This window comes from Protopterus annectens, chromosome 15.part0, assembly GCF_019279795.1.
Source record: "Protopterus annectens isolate FY-2018-M chromosome 15.part0, PAN1.0, whole genome shotgun sequence".
Lineage (NCBI taxonomy): Eukaryota > Metazoa > Chordata > Ceratodontiformes > Protopteridae > Protopterus > Protopterus annectens.
Window position 1 is genome coordinate 674,404,852 of NC_056749.1, and position 17,692 is coordinate 674,422,543.

The 17,692-nt window shown below is 40.0% G+C and overlaps 1 protein-coding gene across 4 annotated transcripts in view; it reads left to right on the forward strand.

The window, feature by feature from the left end:
- ATP11C (ATPase phospholipid transporting 11C) overlaps positions 1-17,692 on the forward strand; it is a 1,720,948-nt gene that overhangs the window by 1,386,005 nt on the left and 317,251 nt on the right. For all 4 annotated transcript variants that reach the window (XM_044057530.1, XM_044057531.1, XM_044057529.1 and 1 more), the window contains one exon: positions 15,380-15,534. In XM_044057530.1, the coding sequence (XP_043913465.1) occupies positions 15,380-15,534 (155 nt within the window). The remainder of the gene's footprint in view (positions 1-15,379; positions 15,535-17,692) is intronic.

The following is a 17,692-nucleotide window of genomic DNA, read 5'->3' on the forward strand; positions in this document are numbered from 1 at the left end:
TCTTTTTAGTGTGAAAACACTGGCATGTCTTAAGCTGGTTTAGGTACATAGTAAGGTGTATGCTAACAGTGCATTATATTCAGTGATGGGCCTATTAAGGGATGAATAAAGTGGCTCTGTGACAACTTTAGATCTTGAGGAGATAGCGCAAAGGATAAGTCGTGCAAGGTAGAAATGGTTTCCAACCACCACAGTGAGGTCATGGACAAAGGAGAGTCGGTTTTCAGCATACGTACACCAAACCTTGACGACTGCAGCAGATATAAGTGCATGTCTCTTACTGTGGAGCTTTACTCATGAATTTTTTAATTCCATACGGCTAACAGTGCCCCAAGGCTTGCAAAAGATGGCTGCTGTGGTTGAGCTGCTGCAGCAGTTCACTGTGGATGAGCTCGCCGTTACTACATCCATTAGATGTCCTGTTGCCAGCTGTTATGATCCAGGCCACAGTTAACATAACTGGAATTTTTTTGCACAGGGTGACCTGAGAGAGCCTGTCCTGCTTTTGTCAAAAGTTCAGATAGAATGTCTTGTATGCTTAATTTAAAGCTGATATCCTCTCTTGAGGACCTTCCTAAAGAGTTCATAAGAGATCTCCTGAAGTGTTATAATGCCCTCTGTACAACAGAGGAATTACATCATTTTGCAGGTTCAATACAGAGGATTAAGTCTATGAACTGTTAAGCTGCTTCTTGTAGTCCTGCCTTTGATTCCCACAGCCTCCATGTGTACACTTTGTGACTCTGAGCACTTAACCAGACAGTACTTCTGGGTCTTTTTGTTTAGGTCCAAAGTGAGCAGAAACCTAGCTTTGCCCAGTTTTTCAGTTAGTTCCTTCACTGACATGATGGGATATAAATCAAATTTAGACCGGAGTTCCGCTGTGGCGACCCCTAACCTGGAAAAGCCGAAAGAAGAAGAAGAAGACGACTTAGAGACTGTATCACTCACTTTTGGATCCTTCTCTGGTCTCAAGTATAAGTATTTTCTGCATCACACCCCTGCAGTAGAATTTGAGTATCCAGATTATTTTAAATGTACATGCTCATCAGGTAAGGTTTCTGTGTTGTGTGCATTAAACTGATTTACCAGGCAGCTCTGAAAATGTCCCCTTGTTCCTGAATAAATGTCCTTTTACTTCCTGTTTTTGATATGTAGATAATGTCTATCCTGTTTTGAATTCGGGACATGATGTGTGGGACTTACCTTGTCTTGCAAGCATACTTCAACTGCTGACTAAAGCTTCCGAAGTTTTGTATGGATGTAACTGTTCTGCTATCCATTTTTCCTTGTGTTTTACCTCATAATTAGTTTCTTTTTTTCTTGCAATTTCAAGAGGTTCTTGCCAGTTTCCAAGGATTTTATGCTTTGCAGAAGTTAAACATGCAAGTAGTTTATTGCCTAGTTTTCTCAGGCATTACACATGTTCTTCTGTATTACTGTTGCAGTATTCCTTACAGTAGGGATCCCTTGCCTAGGGCAGCCCAATGTCTGGCCAGTATACCAAAGCCTGAGGTTGTAGTAGGGACTTTGTACATCACATGTATGCTACCTATACATGGTGAAGGGCATAAAGGTGATGTACGGATGTACCATCCTCAGAACTTCTTTGCTGCCAGTCCGAATGCCATCTTCGATCATCAGCCTGAATACTCTTTTGTCTGCTGGTTGCCAAGCCGTTTTCAGATAAGTGCCTTGTTGGGATTTTTCCTATTTTGCTTTTTTGCTGGTTGTTGGTTTACATGTCATCCATAAAGGGAAAACGCCAGTGTGGGAGACAGATTCCCCATAAGGACTGTTACAATCAGTGTTTGTTTTGCTTAGGTGCTTCTCATGACCATACGTCTTGTTCTGTTTGTCAGGCGTTTGTCCCAAAGTTGTTGCTTAATCGGCTCTCCTCTTTGGCTATTTACATGGAAAAATATAGCAAAAACTATCAAAAGGTAGCAAACATGGCACAGTTATAAAATAAAACAAGAAACTTTATTGTGACCGCTTTCGCATTGGTCATCCAATGCTTCATCATACAGTAAGATATTTAAATGAACATCTTAACCTTTAAAAAACTTGAATGCCAATCAAAACAAGAGAGCATTCATACATCATAACAAGACAATGCAAAATACACATTATAAGAATCCTATTTAAAAAACTTGTTTAAAGAATAAAAGCTATACTTCGCACGGAATTACATAAAATGTAGATCATATTCGCTTCCAAAACTGTAGATGTAAAAAGACATACATAAGTATGGACAAATAGTGTGACATGTTGTCCAAATATAAATAACCAAAAAATATTCACAAACCAGACAAAATACCAATAATAGTCACTTCAGAGCATCATATTCCCATGATCAAGTGTTCTGATCAGGAAACATACATAAATGTGGTCCACGCACTTGTCATAGGGAAATATTCAAAGAAAATATCTAAAGGAAAATACTTGCATTCACTAAACAAATGGAACAACTTCTGTTCTGTCAGCATCATCATGTAAACATAAACTATAATAAATAGATTCACAATGTCACATTAAAAACATATCTAAGAAATAAAATTGACTAGGAAATCCAGCGGAACCATTTTTCGAATAATCCTCTGTGTCACGTCACTGGAAAGTGACAACAATTTCCAAACTGACATACTGGTTCATAGGTTCATAGGTGAAGTAGAGCTTTTGATAGTTTTTGCTATATTCTTCCTGTTTATTGCTAAGACAGCTTAATTCTTGCAGTGTTTGGTATTATCTTGTTTATTTACGTGGAAAACCAACATCTAAAATTGTTGGCTTGGGGTACTATGGCAGAATCATCCTGACCCAAAGGTCAGCTGTCCGCAAAGCAGAAGACCAAAAAAGTTTGGTCAGATTCTTCTTTCGTCTGCTGTACTGCCTCCACTGGACGTCTGTGTCTCGAGGCTGGTGAAAGCCCAAAGGAAAGCCCAGTTTTTCAGTTGGATTCCTCTGCCACAACTGCTTGTAGGCTGACATGGACCCAGCTTCTCTCATGTCCCTGGAGGCTCTATGGATGTTCATTTTGGATGTACAGGGGGAACCGCAGCTAATTATTTCCAAAGGGCCTAGGGGTGTCCCACAAATCCTTGTTAGTAGATTCCTACTACACTTATTGAGTGTATGCAAGGGTCTGAGCCACCTAAGATGGTTAAGACTGACATCCCTTTATAAAAAGAAGCAAAAAAAAGCATACTTCTTCTCCTATGGATCCATAGCGTAAATGGCAGGATTTTGCACAGGATTTGTTCAATGCCCTTATGGCTTTGAAGCCTCCTCAGGGGGTTTCTGTTCCTGCTCCCTCTTGATCTTCTACTCCTCTCAAGAGGCCTAGGGAGCAGGTTTTGTTTGATAAGGAAGCAGATTCTGATGAGGAATTGCCTATTCCTCCCAGATTCCCTCTCCCTTGAATTATGGTTCAGAGGAAGAGGATTCTATCAGTCCAGATTCCCCTTTTGAAGAGATTTCCTTTGCGGATACTATTTCCCATATTACAGAGTTTAAGTGCGACTGTGCCCAGGTTTCTGATGTTCAAAGGAGGTATTATGAACTCCTTCAGATGGAGTTTCCCAAGCTCTCTGCTGTCCCTCTTGTTATTGCTGCCTTGTTAGATATGATTTCTGCAGCTTCTCAGGCTCCTGATTCCCAACCCCATGCTCCTAAAAAAACTGATAGGTTTTATAAGGTGCCTGATGATTTAAAATTTCTTTACAAATGTCTCTCCACTGAGCCTTCTGTTATTTCTGTACCTTCTTATCAACCCTCTAAGCTTTTCCCTTCTACTAAGCTGCTCCCCTTTGACAAAGGCAGCAGAACTATGGAAAGGTTGGGTAAGAAAGTGTATATTGCTGCTACTGTGGCCTTCAGGGCAGTCAGTTATCATACCCTTATGTCCAGGTATATTTTGGCTTCTCTCTCTCTCTCTCAGGCTTTTCAGGTTATTTGAGATCTTCCGTATTCTGAGGGGAAGGGTTTAGCCCTCACTTTAAGATCCTTTTCTCAAGTGGCTCGCCACTCCATTAAATGTGGTTATGATGTAGCTGCTGCCTTTGGTTCTGTACTGAGGATGTCCTCCTGGCTTCGCCTTCAGCCTCTGCCTGATGATATCAAGGTCAAACTGATGGATGCTCCTCTTGGCAATAAAAATGTCTTTGGTTCTGCAGCTGCTGACAAAAGGGGCAGAGAAAGGAGAATAAGAATATTTAGTCAGGCATTGAGCAGGGACATAGCCAATGTATTTTTAGGTGATCTTTGAGGTGTTTCTTAAAGAGTGGAGTAGATGAAAGAGAGGTTAGTGTTGTAGGAAGGTTGTTCCAGATTTTGCCCACCACATTGGTAAAGAGTGAGTCCCCAGCTTTGTTATTAGATTTAATGTTGGCAATTAGTAACTTGCTAGCTGAGCGTAGCGTTGTAAGATTTTTATATGGGGAGATCAGGTTAGACAGGATAGGAGTATTAGTAGGGTGGTACAGAATTTTTTGTGTGATTACAAGTTGATTATATCGTAGTTGGTTTTGTAGTTCTAACCATTTGAGTTGTTTGAGGTTGAGACAGTGGTGGGTCCGATAGGGAGAGCCAGTAGCAAATCTAACTATATTATTATAGCTAGATTCAAGCTTGGTAAGAGTGTGCTTAGATAGATTGGTATAAATGGCAGAAGCATAGAATAGGGTAGAAGTAAGATGAGCCTGGGTAATGGAAGTTCTAGCCAGTTGTGTAAGGAAGGGTTTGATTCTATACAGAGAGCCTAGTTTTTTATTGATAGTTTGAATAGTATTATTGATCTGGTCATCAAAGCTGAGGTTGTGATCAATGGTTATACCCAGAAGGCGTGCAGTAGGATCAGGGGAGATACAAGTTCCATTATAGGAGTTAATAGTGAAGTGGATTTGTGGCGATTTTTGAGTGGGAGTGAAGAGTAATAGTTTGGTTTTCTTGGGGTTGAGGAGGAGACATTGATCAGTAAACCATTTTTCTACAGAATTAAATACTGTTTGAGTAAGGGTTTGGAGAGAGGATGAGGACTTGGCAGTACAGATTAGAGTAGAGTCATCAGCGTATTGTATGCAAGTGGCTTGTGGAACAATAGTGTAGAGATTGTTAATAAAGATAGAAAAAAGAAGAGGACCTAGGATAGAGCCTTGAGGGACTCCAGTGTTCACAGGGAGGGGTGTGGAAAGATTGTTGTCCCAGAGTACTGCTTGATGTCTGTTACCTAGATAGGATTTAAACCAAAGAATAGCTTGTGGGTCAAGAGATTGGGCTTTTAGAGTACTGATAAGTAAGCTATGGTTGACCATATCAAAAGCTTTTGATAGGTCTATAAACAGAGCAGATGAAAGAGAGTTGTTGTTTCGATTTCTGTTAATACAGTCTGTAAAGCTTAGTAGGGCAGTAGTGGTGCTATGAAAGGGTCTAAAGCCATGCTGACAGTTAGCAAGTAAGTTGTTATGGAGCAGGTGTTGGAGTAGTTGATGGTGGATACATCTTTCCATTATTTTGGCTAATGGAGAGAGTAGAGCAATTGGACGGTAGTTGGAAATGTCAGTGAATTTACCTCCTTTATGCAAAGGGATTATATGGGATACTTTCCATATGGAAGGGATGGTACCTTCTGTGATTGTTCTGTGTATAAGGATGGATATTGGATAAGCTAAGGGTTTGGCAGCTACTTGAAGGTATTCTGCTGGGAGGTTATCTGCAGAGGGAGTACAAGGTTTGAGTTTCTGAAGGAGTTTACAGATAAACGGAGTTGGAACTGGTTGTAACTGTAAGAGGAGAATAGAGCTGTTTGTATTCTGTAAAGGAGAGGGGGTAGTGGGTGTTAGTGTTTTTGTTAAAGTTTGAATAGCTTCAGTGAAGTAGTTGTTAAAGGTTTTGGCTATTTGCAAAGGACTATCATGGGGAATAGAGTTTGGGGCTGGAGTTCTAGCCTGCCCTGGTTTGAGGAGTTTATTAATGCCTGACCAAAACTTTTGAGGGTTGTTAGAGTGTGATTGTTGAAGTTTGGAATAATAATTTTTTTGTCTAACAAAATGTCTTTTTTGGTAGCGTTTCTTAATTGCTTAAAGTATAAGTGGTCAGCAGTGTTCTTTGAGGTTCTCCATTTGGCCCATATTTTGTTCCGTAGGAGCATTTTCTCTCTGGTTAGTTTTGTGAGCCAGGGGGCTATTTTAGTCCTTACACGGGAAGAGTGGATAGGTGCGTGGCTATTTAGGATTTGAAGGAATGAAGTGTTAAAATAAGAGACGGCTTCGTCCAGTTTGAGTTGCTTTAGAGGTGACCAATTAACGGCTTTTAGTTCGTTTTGAAAGTTTTCTGCTTGGAAGAATTTTTTTGAACGAAAGGTGACCATGTTGTAATTATTAGAGCTGTGTTTCTTTTGTTTTATTATGAAGGTTAGTACATGATCACTAATGTCGTCTGGGAGAGTTCCAACTTTATAAATATCTGGCTGACTGTTTATAAGGATCCAATCAAGAATAGTTTCCTTTTTGCTAGGTTTATGGAATCTTGTGGGGGAGTTTATTTTTTGAGTGAAGCCAAATAAGTTTATGTGGGTGTTTGGATTAGGGGAGTTACATGTGGTCCAATTTATGTTAAAATCACCAAGTACTATAGTTTCCTGAGGTAGGAGAGTAGATAAGCTGCTAAGAATGTTTTCGAGAGTGGTAATATTATTACCTGGAGGGATGTAGGAGCAGATTATATAGATAGATTTAGCACTATTAATTTGAAGTTTGACCGTAAGAGTTTCAGCATTGGTATTTGGGGGTAATAACACATCAATGGGTGTAACAAGAAGTTCAGATTTATGCAAGATGGCCACACCTCCACCTATTTTGGATGTACGGTCGGATCTTAGAATGTTATATCCAGGTGGGGTTATTTCTAGGTCATGAGTAGCGGGTTTTAGCCAAGTTTCAGTTAGGCAAAGGATATCAAATGCATGAGCTTGTAAAAGAGCATGCAGTTGGCTAATCTTGTTATTAATGCTACAGATATTGAGTTGAGCTATTCTGAGTGAGTTTCCTGATATTATAGAGGAGGAAGCATTGTTGAATGATTGTTTTTGTCGATTGTCATGTTGTGGTATTTGGCCAGGATTAGGATGAATGTCTCCACCTATTAGAAGGTTTAAAGAATGTGTCAATGCAGTTTTTATGACTTTATAGTATTTGGGTAGACTTATCATGTTGGGGAAGTAAGTAATGTGGGTATATCTGTGAAACCTAGGCAGTAGGTAGGCTGAAGTAAAGGTAATGTTGCTATGAGAGAGAGAGTTGGGGTGTGTAGTTGGTGTAGTTTACTGTTGAGGGGGTACTTTAAAGAACATAGAGTAGTGTTCATAGTAGGTAAGAGTATAAGTTAAGGAATATTAATGAAGAAGACATGAGTAGAGAATTTTTGAGGATAGGTGTATGTACATAGGCCATATTGTAGTAGTATGGTAGAAAGGTTAAGTAAGTTATAAGGCAGGCTAAAGTGACAAATTATGTGGGGAAGTAAGATATATAGTATGATAAGATAGTTAGAGGAGGTTTGGGGGAGAGTAGGTATAAAGTAGTAGTGTACAGATGATAGAGGAGGGGGATTAGGGGTGGAATTGATATGTTCAAGTGTTAGGTGATAGGTTCAGAGGACAGTGGGTGTGGCCAGATAGGTATAAGTTTAACAGCACTGGGAGTGGGTGAGAATTGGGGGTAGGGTAGGGGAGCGGAGTGAGCCCGCAGGACGAACGGAGCGGGTCACAGCAAGTAGAGAAGGAGACAATCAATAAGCAGTAACAACCCAAAGAGAGAAGGTGGAGCAGGTAAGAAGGTTTCAGTAGAGCAGGTAAGAAGGAAGACTAAGGGTAATGAGGAGGGCAGAATAAGGAAGTTACTAGTCTGCAGAGGGTAGGGGTTGAGAAGAGTGCAGAGAAGGAGCAGGAAGAGGTAGATTAGGAGAATAGCTAGGCAGTAGGGCAAGGGGAAGAGAAAAGAAGGGAAAAAAAAGAGCCGAAGCTAGTAGATTGAAAAGAGAGGAAGGGGTCTAGGCTAGGTTAGACTGCCACCTCGTGGTCAAAGTTAGTATAGCATCAGGTGACTGAGTTCTGAAGTATAGCAAGTAGGGAAGGGTAAGCTGAATGGCAGGGAAGCAGTATATAGATGATAATGGTCCTAAGGAGGGGTCTGGCTGCTGGCTTTCCTGACTCAGGATCTAACAATCAGTTAATAGGGATAAAAAAACGAGAACAAATTTGTTTACAACAAGGGGCAATGATAATACATACTTTGCCAAGTACTAATCAATCAGGTGAGAAGTACTGGGACAGCATAAAAAGGAAGGTCCAAGTTGGCAGGCTGGAGGTAGATGAGAGAATCCTTAGTAGTCAGGCAGGTCCCTTATTGCAGGGTAGTGGATAGAAAGAGCTAAGAGAGCGATACCGGGTCAGGTGCACACAGCAGCCAGGAAGCCGAATGAGGAGTCTCTTCCCTCCCATCTCAGCCAGGTTCCTCTATCTCTTCATCTTTCTCTGTCCCTTTCCAATTGGTTACATATCACTCAGGACTCTTGGGTTCTTTCCATCATTCATCAGAGATATTACATGTTTTGGAAACCCCTTTTCCCATTTTGGGCATTGTTCAACCTCCTCAGGAATTGTTTTCTTTTTTTCCAGATGTTTTTCAAAGCATTTTGTCTCAAGGAATCATCCAAACAGTTTTGACTTCTCAAAAAAGAAAGGGATTTTATTCCAGAAAGTTTCTGGTTCCCAGGAAAGAAGGCACCTGGAGACCCATTCTTTATCTGTCCCAGCTCTGAACCTTTCTAAAGGTCCCTCCCTTTTGAATGCTATCCCTTCAAACTCTGTTTCTTCTTCGTCAACCTCAGGCCTTCCTAGTCTCTCAGGATCTCAGTGATGCCTATCTCCATATTCCTATTCATCCCCTTTTCAGGAAATGTTAACATCTGTCTGTTGCTTCCTTGCATTTTTAGTTCTCTGCTTTGCTGTTTGGCCTCTGTACTGCCTCAAGGGTCATCACCAAATGCCTTACTCCTGTGATTGCTTTCTGCAGGATGAGGGAAATTCAGTTTTTTCCTTATCTGGATGACCATCTCATTCAAGCTTCCTCTCCAGAGATTTTACTTTAGCATCTTTATTATACTGTTTTCTTCTGCAAAGTCTAGGGTTTACAGTGAACATCCAAAAATCCTTCCTGACTCGTTCTCAGGATCATGTTTTTCTTAGGTACAAACTGAGACTGTTCCAATTCTGGCATCCCTGCCTCCTCCCAAAGCTTTGACTCTAATTGCATTATTTCAAGTCCTTCTTCCTCTGGCCTGCATTACAGCCAGAGAGTTTCTAAGGGCTCTGAGATACATGGCTTCCATATGCTTCCTTTGGCCAGACTTCATATGAAAAAACTTCAGTGTTTCCTAAAGTCAGGCTGGCTTCAACATTCTCATCTTTAGACTTCCAATTCCTCTTCTCTCATGTCTCAAGGTAGAGCTCCAGTGGTGGATTTATCAACTGTCTCTCAACCCAGGGCTTCCTTTTCAGCTTTCAGTCCCCACTCAGGAACTCTTTTTGGAAACCTCAGATGGGGGGGGGGCTTCCTTCGGCACTCTGAAGGTTCACAGTCTTTGGTCTCCTCGTCATAGGAAGGTCCATATCAATATCAAAGAAATGAAAGCTTCTCTTTTGGCTCTTTGTGTCTTCATTCTCTTTTCATTCCAGGGCCTCTCAAGACAGACAATATCACAGTGATGTGGTACATCAACAAGCGAGGGGGAACAAGGTCTTACCTCTTGTGCAGACTAGCTGTTCACATTTGGGATCTAGCTGTCCTTTATTAGGTGACTCTTCAGGCTGTTTATATTCGTTCAAATCAGAACATTGTGGCAGACTCTCTCAGGAGGTCCATAAGACAGACTCACGAGTAGATACTTCACAGAGATGTGTTTCTGGACATTGTCCACCAGTGGGGTACTCCTCAGATCTTTTTTCCACCCCTCTGTACAGACAATTTCCTGTCTTTTGCACCAGGGTCCAATGTCCTCTGTCTTGGAAGTTGGATGCCCTATCTTTTTCCTGAAAGGGGATGTTTCTTTATGCCTTCCCTCCCCTTCCTCTCATTCCAAAGGTCTTGTTCAAGATAGAATAAGATGCTCCAGAATCTTTTTGGGGACTCCCTTTTAGTATTGGTTCCCTCTTCGTCTGCATTTAGCCAAGGGCAATCATCACAAGTTGCCCCACAAGGTGGTCCTAGTCACACAGGACAAGGAGTCTGTCATCTATTAACACTTGTCTACTCATGAGCTGACATTGTGGGTGATTGGGTTTTGATCCCTTTTAGACACTTTTTACTGAGGATGTGCTTCGGGTTCTGCAGGACACCAGTAAACCCACTACCAGGAAATTTTATTTGTCGAAATGGAAAAGATTTTCTGTTTGGTGTCTTGTTCATAACTTGAATCCACTTTCTGTGGAAGTTCCTTTAGTTCTCTCTCATTTGTGTGAGTTGCTCACTGCTGGGTTGACATACTGTTCAGTTAAAGCCTACCTGTCATCCATTTCTGCTTGTCTACCTTTGACTACTCTTTTGACTTCTAGATTTGAGGTCAAACAATTCCTTAAAGGCATCCTTCATATTAGACCCCCCAGGAAGCCGATTCCTCCTTCCTGGGACTGTAATTTTGTGTTGGAAAATTTGACTCGGGCTCCTTATGTGCCTGTAGCTTCAGCTTCCTTACAGCATTGTTCTTTTAAGACTGCTCTTCTTTTGGGCCTTACCTCCTCCTTTTTTAGTTTATCATAAGGACAGGGTGTCCTTATGGTACCCACTTTTTTCCCTTCTCTGCAGTCTGCTACTGAGAAGGTTCTTCACACATTGGATTTGCATAGACAACTCGGATATTGTTTGGATAAAATTAAAGCGATTTGTAAATCTGAGCAACTTTTTGTTAACTTTCATCCTAGATCTTTGGGTTTGGCTGTTTCTAAGCAAACTATTTCTTCATGGATATCTAAGGCCATTTCCTTTTGTTACTCTTTTTATGGGAAAAGCCCTTCTTCTGTTAAGGCTCATTCTACCAGGGCTGTGATTTCTTCTGGTGCTCTTTTCAAAGAACTGGATGCCAACTCCTTTCTTAAGGCAGCTAGTTAGACTTCTGTGCATACTTTTACCAAGCACTGTAAGTTGGATGTGGTTTCCAGGGCTAGAGCTGGATTTGCCAGTGCTATCTTGCATGGCTTTCTTGATGGCTGTGCTGGACTTTCCTTTTCCCACCTTTTCTCCTGACCTTTTGCACTCTTCCTACTGTAGGAAATGCTGCAACAGTGGTATAGAAGGACAAAGTACAGTTGTGTAAAATCTTACCATAACAGTAGATGTCCTTCTCTACACTGTTGCAGTATTCACTCTCTCCTCCCCTGTTTCATTCTCATTCTGGTTGACCATGTTCCTTTTTTTCCTTGGACTGTTGTTCCTCCTGGGGCTTTTTAGCCCTGAGGATGGTACGTCAGTACTTCACCTTTATGCCCTATACCACGTATAGGGAGTATATGTGTGACATATGATGTCCCTATTACAACCTAAGGCTTAGGTATATTGGCCAGATGTCAGGCTGCCCTAGGCAAGGAACCCCTGCTATAAGGAATACTGCAACAGTGTACTTTCATAACCCATCCTGCAGATTTAAAACAAAATGCTCTGACACTTTTTAAACATGTTTTCCCCCTCCTATATTTCATTTTGTATAGCTAACTAGCTTTGTAGATGTCATACATGTAGCAGATGAAGTAGGGAGAACACAGTTAAGGTATTAGTACTTCTTTCACAGTAACAAGAAGATATGCAAACAATTGTTCCCATCTTATTCCACTCACTGCTACAGCTTTAAAGATTAATGGTTTATTAAAACTCTCCAGTAACCCATCTGTTTAAGGGTGTTATGCAAATATCCCTTTAAAAAATGTGACACGGTCCATGCTTTACTCTGGACATGAATGTGGTTCTTTGGTCAGCAAGAATTTCTTTGATCATTCCTACCACAGGGAAATTCAATACTAGTTTGTAATGGACTTTGCATTGACAGTTTATAGGGTGCTACTTCAGGAACTTTTATTGTATAAACAATAATTACTAGGCTATACTTAAGATGCTTAACATGATTTTAGAATTTAATCCACAATGTCCATTGCTGTATGCTCAAAAGGGACTTCCATGATGGTGGAAGTTATCAAAGGGTTCTTAAATCCTGGGTTGGGTGCTGTTCTTTACCATTCTGGGTAAGCTGCACAGAATGTCTCTGCCTTTCATGATACCAGGCTAGTAAAATATAGTTAAATTTCTAGCTTATGTGTTATCCATTCCTAAATGACAAAATAAAATGTGACAGTGAGCCAAATTCTTTACAAGTGTTCTAGAGGGTCTTGAAATAAATAACTCCATGTTTTTTATCTTTGGTTAGCGTGTGTTAGAACAGTTATGTAGTATGTATGGACCAATCACTGCAAGCTTTTACATAGTGCCTAAGGCTATGGCTGCTTCAGTTGTCTTCCTACTAAATTAGAACTAGGAAGCCATTTGTGCAGTTTCATATTTGTCTAATGTAACTACATCAATTAAGCATATGGATATGCTTTCCAGGAACAGAACTTTGTTTTGGAAAAAATATGCTTTAAAGTATCTTTTGAAGGAATTCTCCCTTTTAGTTTATCATTCCATTCTTGAAGAAGTCACAACAACAGGTGATATTCAAAGGCTTACCTCCAGTAACTTTACTGGATGCCTACCAACCTTACCCCTTCTGCTCTTTTCAAAGCCATGTCCTGTTCATTATGCTGGACTTGTGTCGTATTCCTGATTTTGTTTATAAATTGTCTTCATGAGCAGTAGAATGGCTGGGGATAAGCCAGAATGTTCGTAAGCAGTAGAGTGGCTGGGGATAAGCCAGAATGTTCGTGAGCAGTAGAATGGCTAGGGATAAGCCAGAATGTTTGTGAGCAGTAGAATGGCTAGGGATAAGCCAGAATGTTTGTGAGCAGTAGAATGGCTAGGGATAAGCCAGAATGTTCGTTAGCAGTAGAATGGCTAGGGATAAGCCAGAATGTTCGTGAGCAGTAGAATGGCTGGGGATAGATTCAGAATCTTCCTGAGAAGTAGAATGGCCTGGAATAAATCCAGAAAGAAATGGAACAGATGGAATGTAGCAGCCATTACGTAATGTGTGATGATGTCAGGGTTGATTTTCTAAGGACAATTCCAAGTGATACTGTTAGAAATTACTGCTTGCTGGATGTACTACAGGAGGACGTGTTGGAGATTACTTGTCCTTGTGTAACTTCTGTTTTAAATTATATGTTTTGGGCAGTTTCTCTGCACTTGTTTCATCTGATGGTAATGCCAGTGCATGTTTGATTTGGAAGACATTTTATGTTTTTACTTGTTCTTATTTTGTCTTTATTGACTGGGAAATACTGATTGGGCAAAAACCTATTTTTCAGAAGAGGCAAGGGGAGAAAGCTCCACAGTTAAATAACCTACATTACATAAAAGTAAAAATATTTTTACATGTTCAATACATTTTATATAAACGTTATACATTTTTGCATGAAAATGAAGGGTGTGTATAAACAGTGCTGAAAACAGTAAACAAAATTTACATGAACTGGATAAACATCATTTGAGAATGAAATTACAAAGAGAAAAAAACATGCACGCTGCTCCATATATTCCATATATGGAAGGTCATCCATCCATCCATCATTTTTCCCATTTTATGCACATGTGGTTGGGGTGTCACTTCAACAGTGACAGTCGTCTAGGGCCAAGGTTTACACCACTGGGTGGCTAGCCCTACCGCTGTAGTTCTTCCACCACACACTCCTACCTATGGTAAATTTAGTGTGCTTAGTCCACCTACTGCATGTCTTTGGAATGTGGGAGGAAACCGGAGCACCTGGAGGAGACCCATGCGAACACAGGGAGGACATGCAGACTCCACACAGGAGGCACCCCAGCCGAAAATCTTGCTGTGAGGTGACGCTATCCACTGTGTGATATATATGTGTGTTTGTGTGTGTGTGTGTGTATGTATGTCTATATATATATATATATATATATATATATATATATATATATATATATATACGTATATACACACACACACACACACACACACACACACACACACACACACACACACACACATATTTATATACACACATACACTGTTTAATATATGAAAGTAAAGAAATTCAAATTTTATTGGATGATAGAAGCTGTAATTTGATTTAACATTAAGAATGAAAGAAACTGCAGGCTGATGAAAATAATAGGAGAGACAGACAGTGGAGGGTTAGTGAATGAGGAGGGGAGAAGGCGGTGAGAATGTGATAGTTTGAAAGTTAATGAGATTTTATGAGATAAGGTAGAGTAGGGGGTTAGAAAGTAGAGAGGTGCTAGGGTTTTTCATTAAGAGAAATCTGAGGAGAAGACTTAGCCAGGTGAACAGGAAGAGAAAAGCCAACTTTTGTTTAGGTGCTGTTTAGGCGTGGTTTTGAGTATGTTAATCTTATCTGTCTGTTTTAGTATATATAGGGATTTCATTCCAGAGTTTTGGCACATAGGAGTAGAGATAGTCCCTAGCAATGTTAAATGATTTACTGATACATAGCAGGAGTTAGTTGCTAGTGCCAAGGTCTAGTAGAATATTCTGTAATGCTGGGCATTCATCAGGAGAGTATAGGAGATTGTCGGCAGTGATTAGCAGCATGTAGGTAACGTGCTGTGGGAGTGTGAGCCCGTTTAATTGTTTGTTTGTTTAATGATGTGTTTTATTAGGGAGGTTGATTAAAATGTAGCTACTTTGTAGTAGCAAGACTCCAGTTCAATTTTTATAGGTAGTGTTCATGTTTGTAAGAATGGGGGAAGCATATAACAGTGAAGGAAAGAAAGAGCTAGGTTGATGCGTTGCTTGATCCTATAGAGGGTTGCAAAATTTTTTGGTAAGTTTTTGTGATGAAATAAAGTATGGGATGATCCAACTTGAAGCTTTCATTGATTATAACTACAAGCAGTTTATTTGGTTAACAGTTTCTGTTCTAATGTTATTATATGAGGCGGGATGTTGCATCATTTTCTTTATGTAGCCACTTTGCGTGCTCAGTATGGCACAGTATTTTATGACGGGCCAAATTCTTTTATTAATAAAAGTTAATTTGTATGGAAGTCTATGATTGTCATTAAAAACAATAATCAGAACAGTTTACTATGGTATCATATTAGCCACAAAGTAAGTGTAGTTATTGTGAACAGAGACTTTCATCATATGTGACACTGTTTTCCCCCAGACTGTCATTATTTTTTCTTCCTTTCAGGAGAGAGAGGAGTTATTTCTGCGTGCCTTATGCTTGTGCCATACTGTTGAAATCAATGAAGAGGACCAACCTGATAGACCTACAAAAAACGATAACTGCCGAACTTATATTTCATCATCTCCGGATGAAATTGCTTTGGTGAAAGGAGCAGAAAAGTACGGCCTTACCTACTTATTTTTACTAGGTCTTTCTTACCTTTGAATGTACACAACAACTTCGGAAGAGATCAGATGGAATACCTGTATATTGTTTTTTTTTTTTTAATGTTCATCTACTTTCAAGAGCCTGACCATTTTGTTCTAGTATTTAAAAGAGCTCCTTGAATCTCATACCACAGAACTGTCTAGAAAGGTTAAGTTATATGCATACAGGACTTAGATGTAGATCAGGCATAAAACTAGCCATTCAGGTTCTACCTTTGTGACCTGCCTCCTTGAAGATGCACAATATATCAGTATAGTTTTCAGCTCCTAGAGCATTCTGTTATATTGTTGTTGTTATTGCCCAGAACGTGTCCTTCTGTTTATTTGAGATATTCATGTAATTAAATACTGCTGTACTTTGTTCTCTCATGTTTCTTATGAAAACTGCATAATAGGGAAGAGGTACAGTTTCTTGTAGAAAATACATGCTTTATGGCCTTCCTATTGAAATGTTGGCATTGGAAATTTGACCTGTTGTTCAGGACAACTTACATGGTTTGAACCACTTAGCATATACTTGAGAACACATTCCCTGCTGATGTGGTGCTCAGTACCATATTTGTATGGTAGGAAAACCATTCTGGCACTGGAGTTTCCTGTGGCACACAACCACCCCACACACACACACACAGTGATGCTGCTCCCATCAGTGGGCACTCTTACTGCAGTAGTGTCTCTCATTACCATAATATGGTAATTACACTAGCTCTACTATCATTCATGCCTAATTAAAAATAAATCTTTGTGAATTAGATTTAAGCATAATGGCAGAGCTCAGCATGGCAGGGAACAAATATTTAGTAAAGCAGACAAATTGTACCTTATTACATAGCTGTTTCCTGCTGTGCTGTGTTGTGCTTCAGTGTAACACAGAGATTACGAATTTCTTTAACACTAGAACACATGGTATACCACTGTTTATTAGGCACACCTATAAGCGATTCATAAAATAAGACATTCCTTTATAGACCACACATCAGTACCACAGTCTATCTGTGCATCATGGTACTCAGGAGACGTACCAAATATAGTATGTACTATATTTGTGAATCTAGAGGATGTTTAATTGTTTACATTTTTGTCTACAGCTCCATTAGAAGATATTGGAACTGAGTGAAAAGTTGATGAAGTCTAGCAGAGCTCTATTTATGAGTACCTGAACTTAAAAACATGCAAATTTCCTTACAAGCTGTACCTGCTGTTCCATGGAACTACAGTTTACATGCAGAGCTGCATTGTGCTACCACTTTTTATATACCATCTGAAGGTCTGTGCAACCTGCTTGTTGTGGTTTACTTGTTAAATGGATCACAGATGATTGACTAGCTCATGGATGTTCATAGATTTCCTTTGCATCAACCAAAGTTTCCGGGATTTCCATTTCTCTGAGTTCTGCTGTCATTTTACAGCATTACTAGCAATCCTGTGCCATTGATGCGACTGTGCATGGTGATTGCGGCTCTGCCATAGTATGGTGGAACAAATGCAGGTGCACACGCATTCTTTTGTCACAACCACATGAAAGATCAGTATTTCTCTATTACTATGTGAAAACCAGTAATGTTGTGTGACATCCAGTATTACCTCTCCTTCATCAGGTGCTCCATGATTTAAGCTGTTCTTTCAAGTCCATAGGTAGTTACTGGGCATGCGGTCAAGGAAACCACTGAAGTGCATAGCCTAGCCCAGTTTCGCAAATGGCCTAAAGAGTTGTCTGTTTAAGTGACTTGCTCCAGGTCGCATTGTTGGCAAATGGCTGGGGCAATAAATTTGGAATCAGAACTCCTATTTATTATCTAAACTCTTGAATGCTCTACAAGCTTCTGTGTGTCATTTTCTGACCCAACTTCACAAGTCTTTATGGAGAACATAATGTTTTGTGCACTGACCTCACATTAAAGCATGCTGTCAGTTAATATCACAGTGTCAGTAAGCTTCAAACAGTAGTCAGCATGTTTCAAGTACACATGTTGTTGATACTAGATCTGTATCCATGTTACTGTCTGGCTTTCCTTGAACTAAGGATGAAATCATCACTTTTCTGGAGTTATTGTTGTGAACAAACAAATCTTTTAGGGGAAATATAAAAAATAAAGAAAATGTACAATAA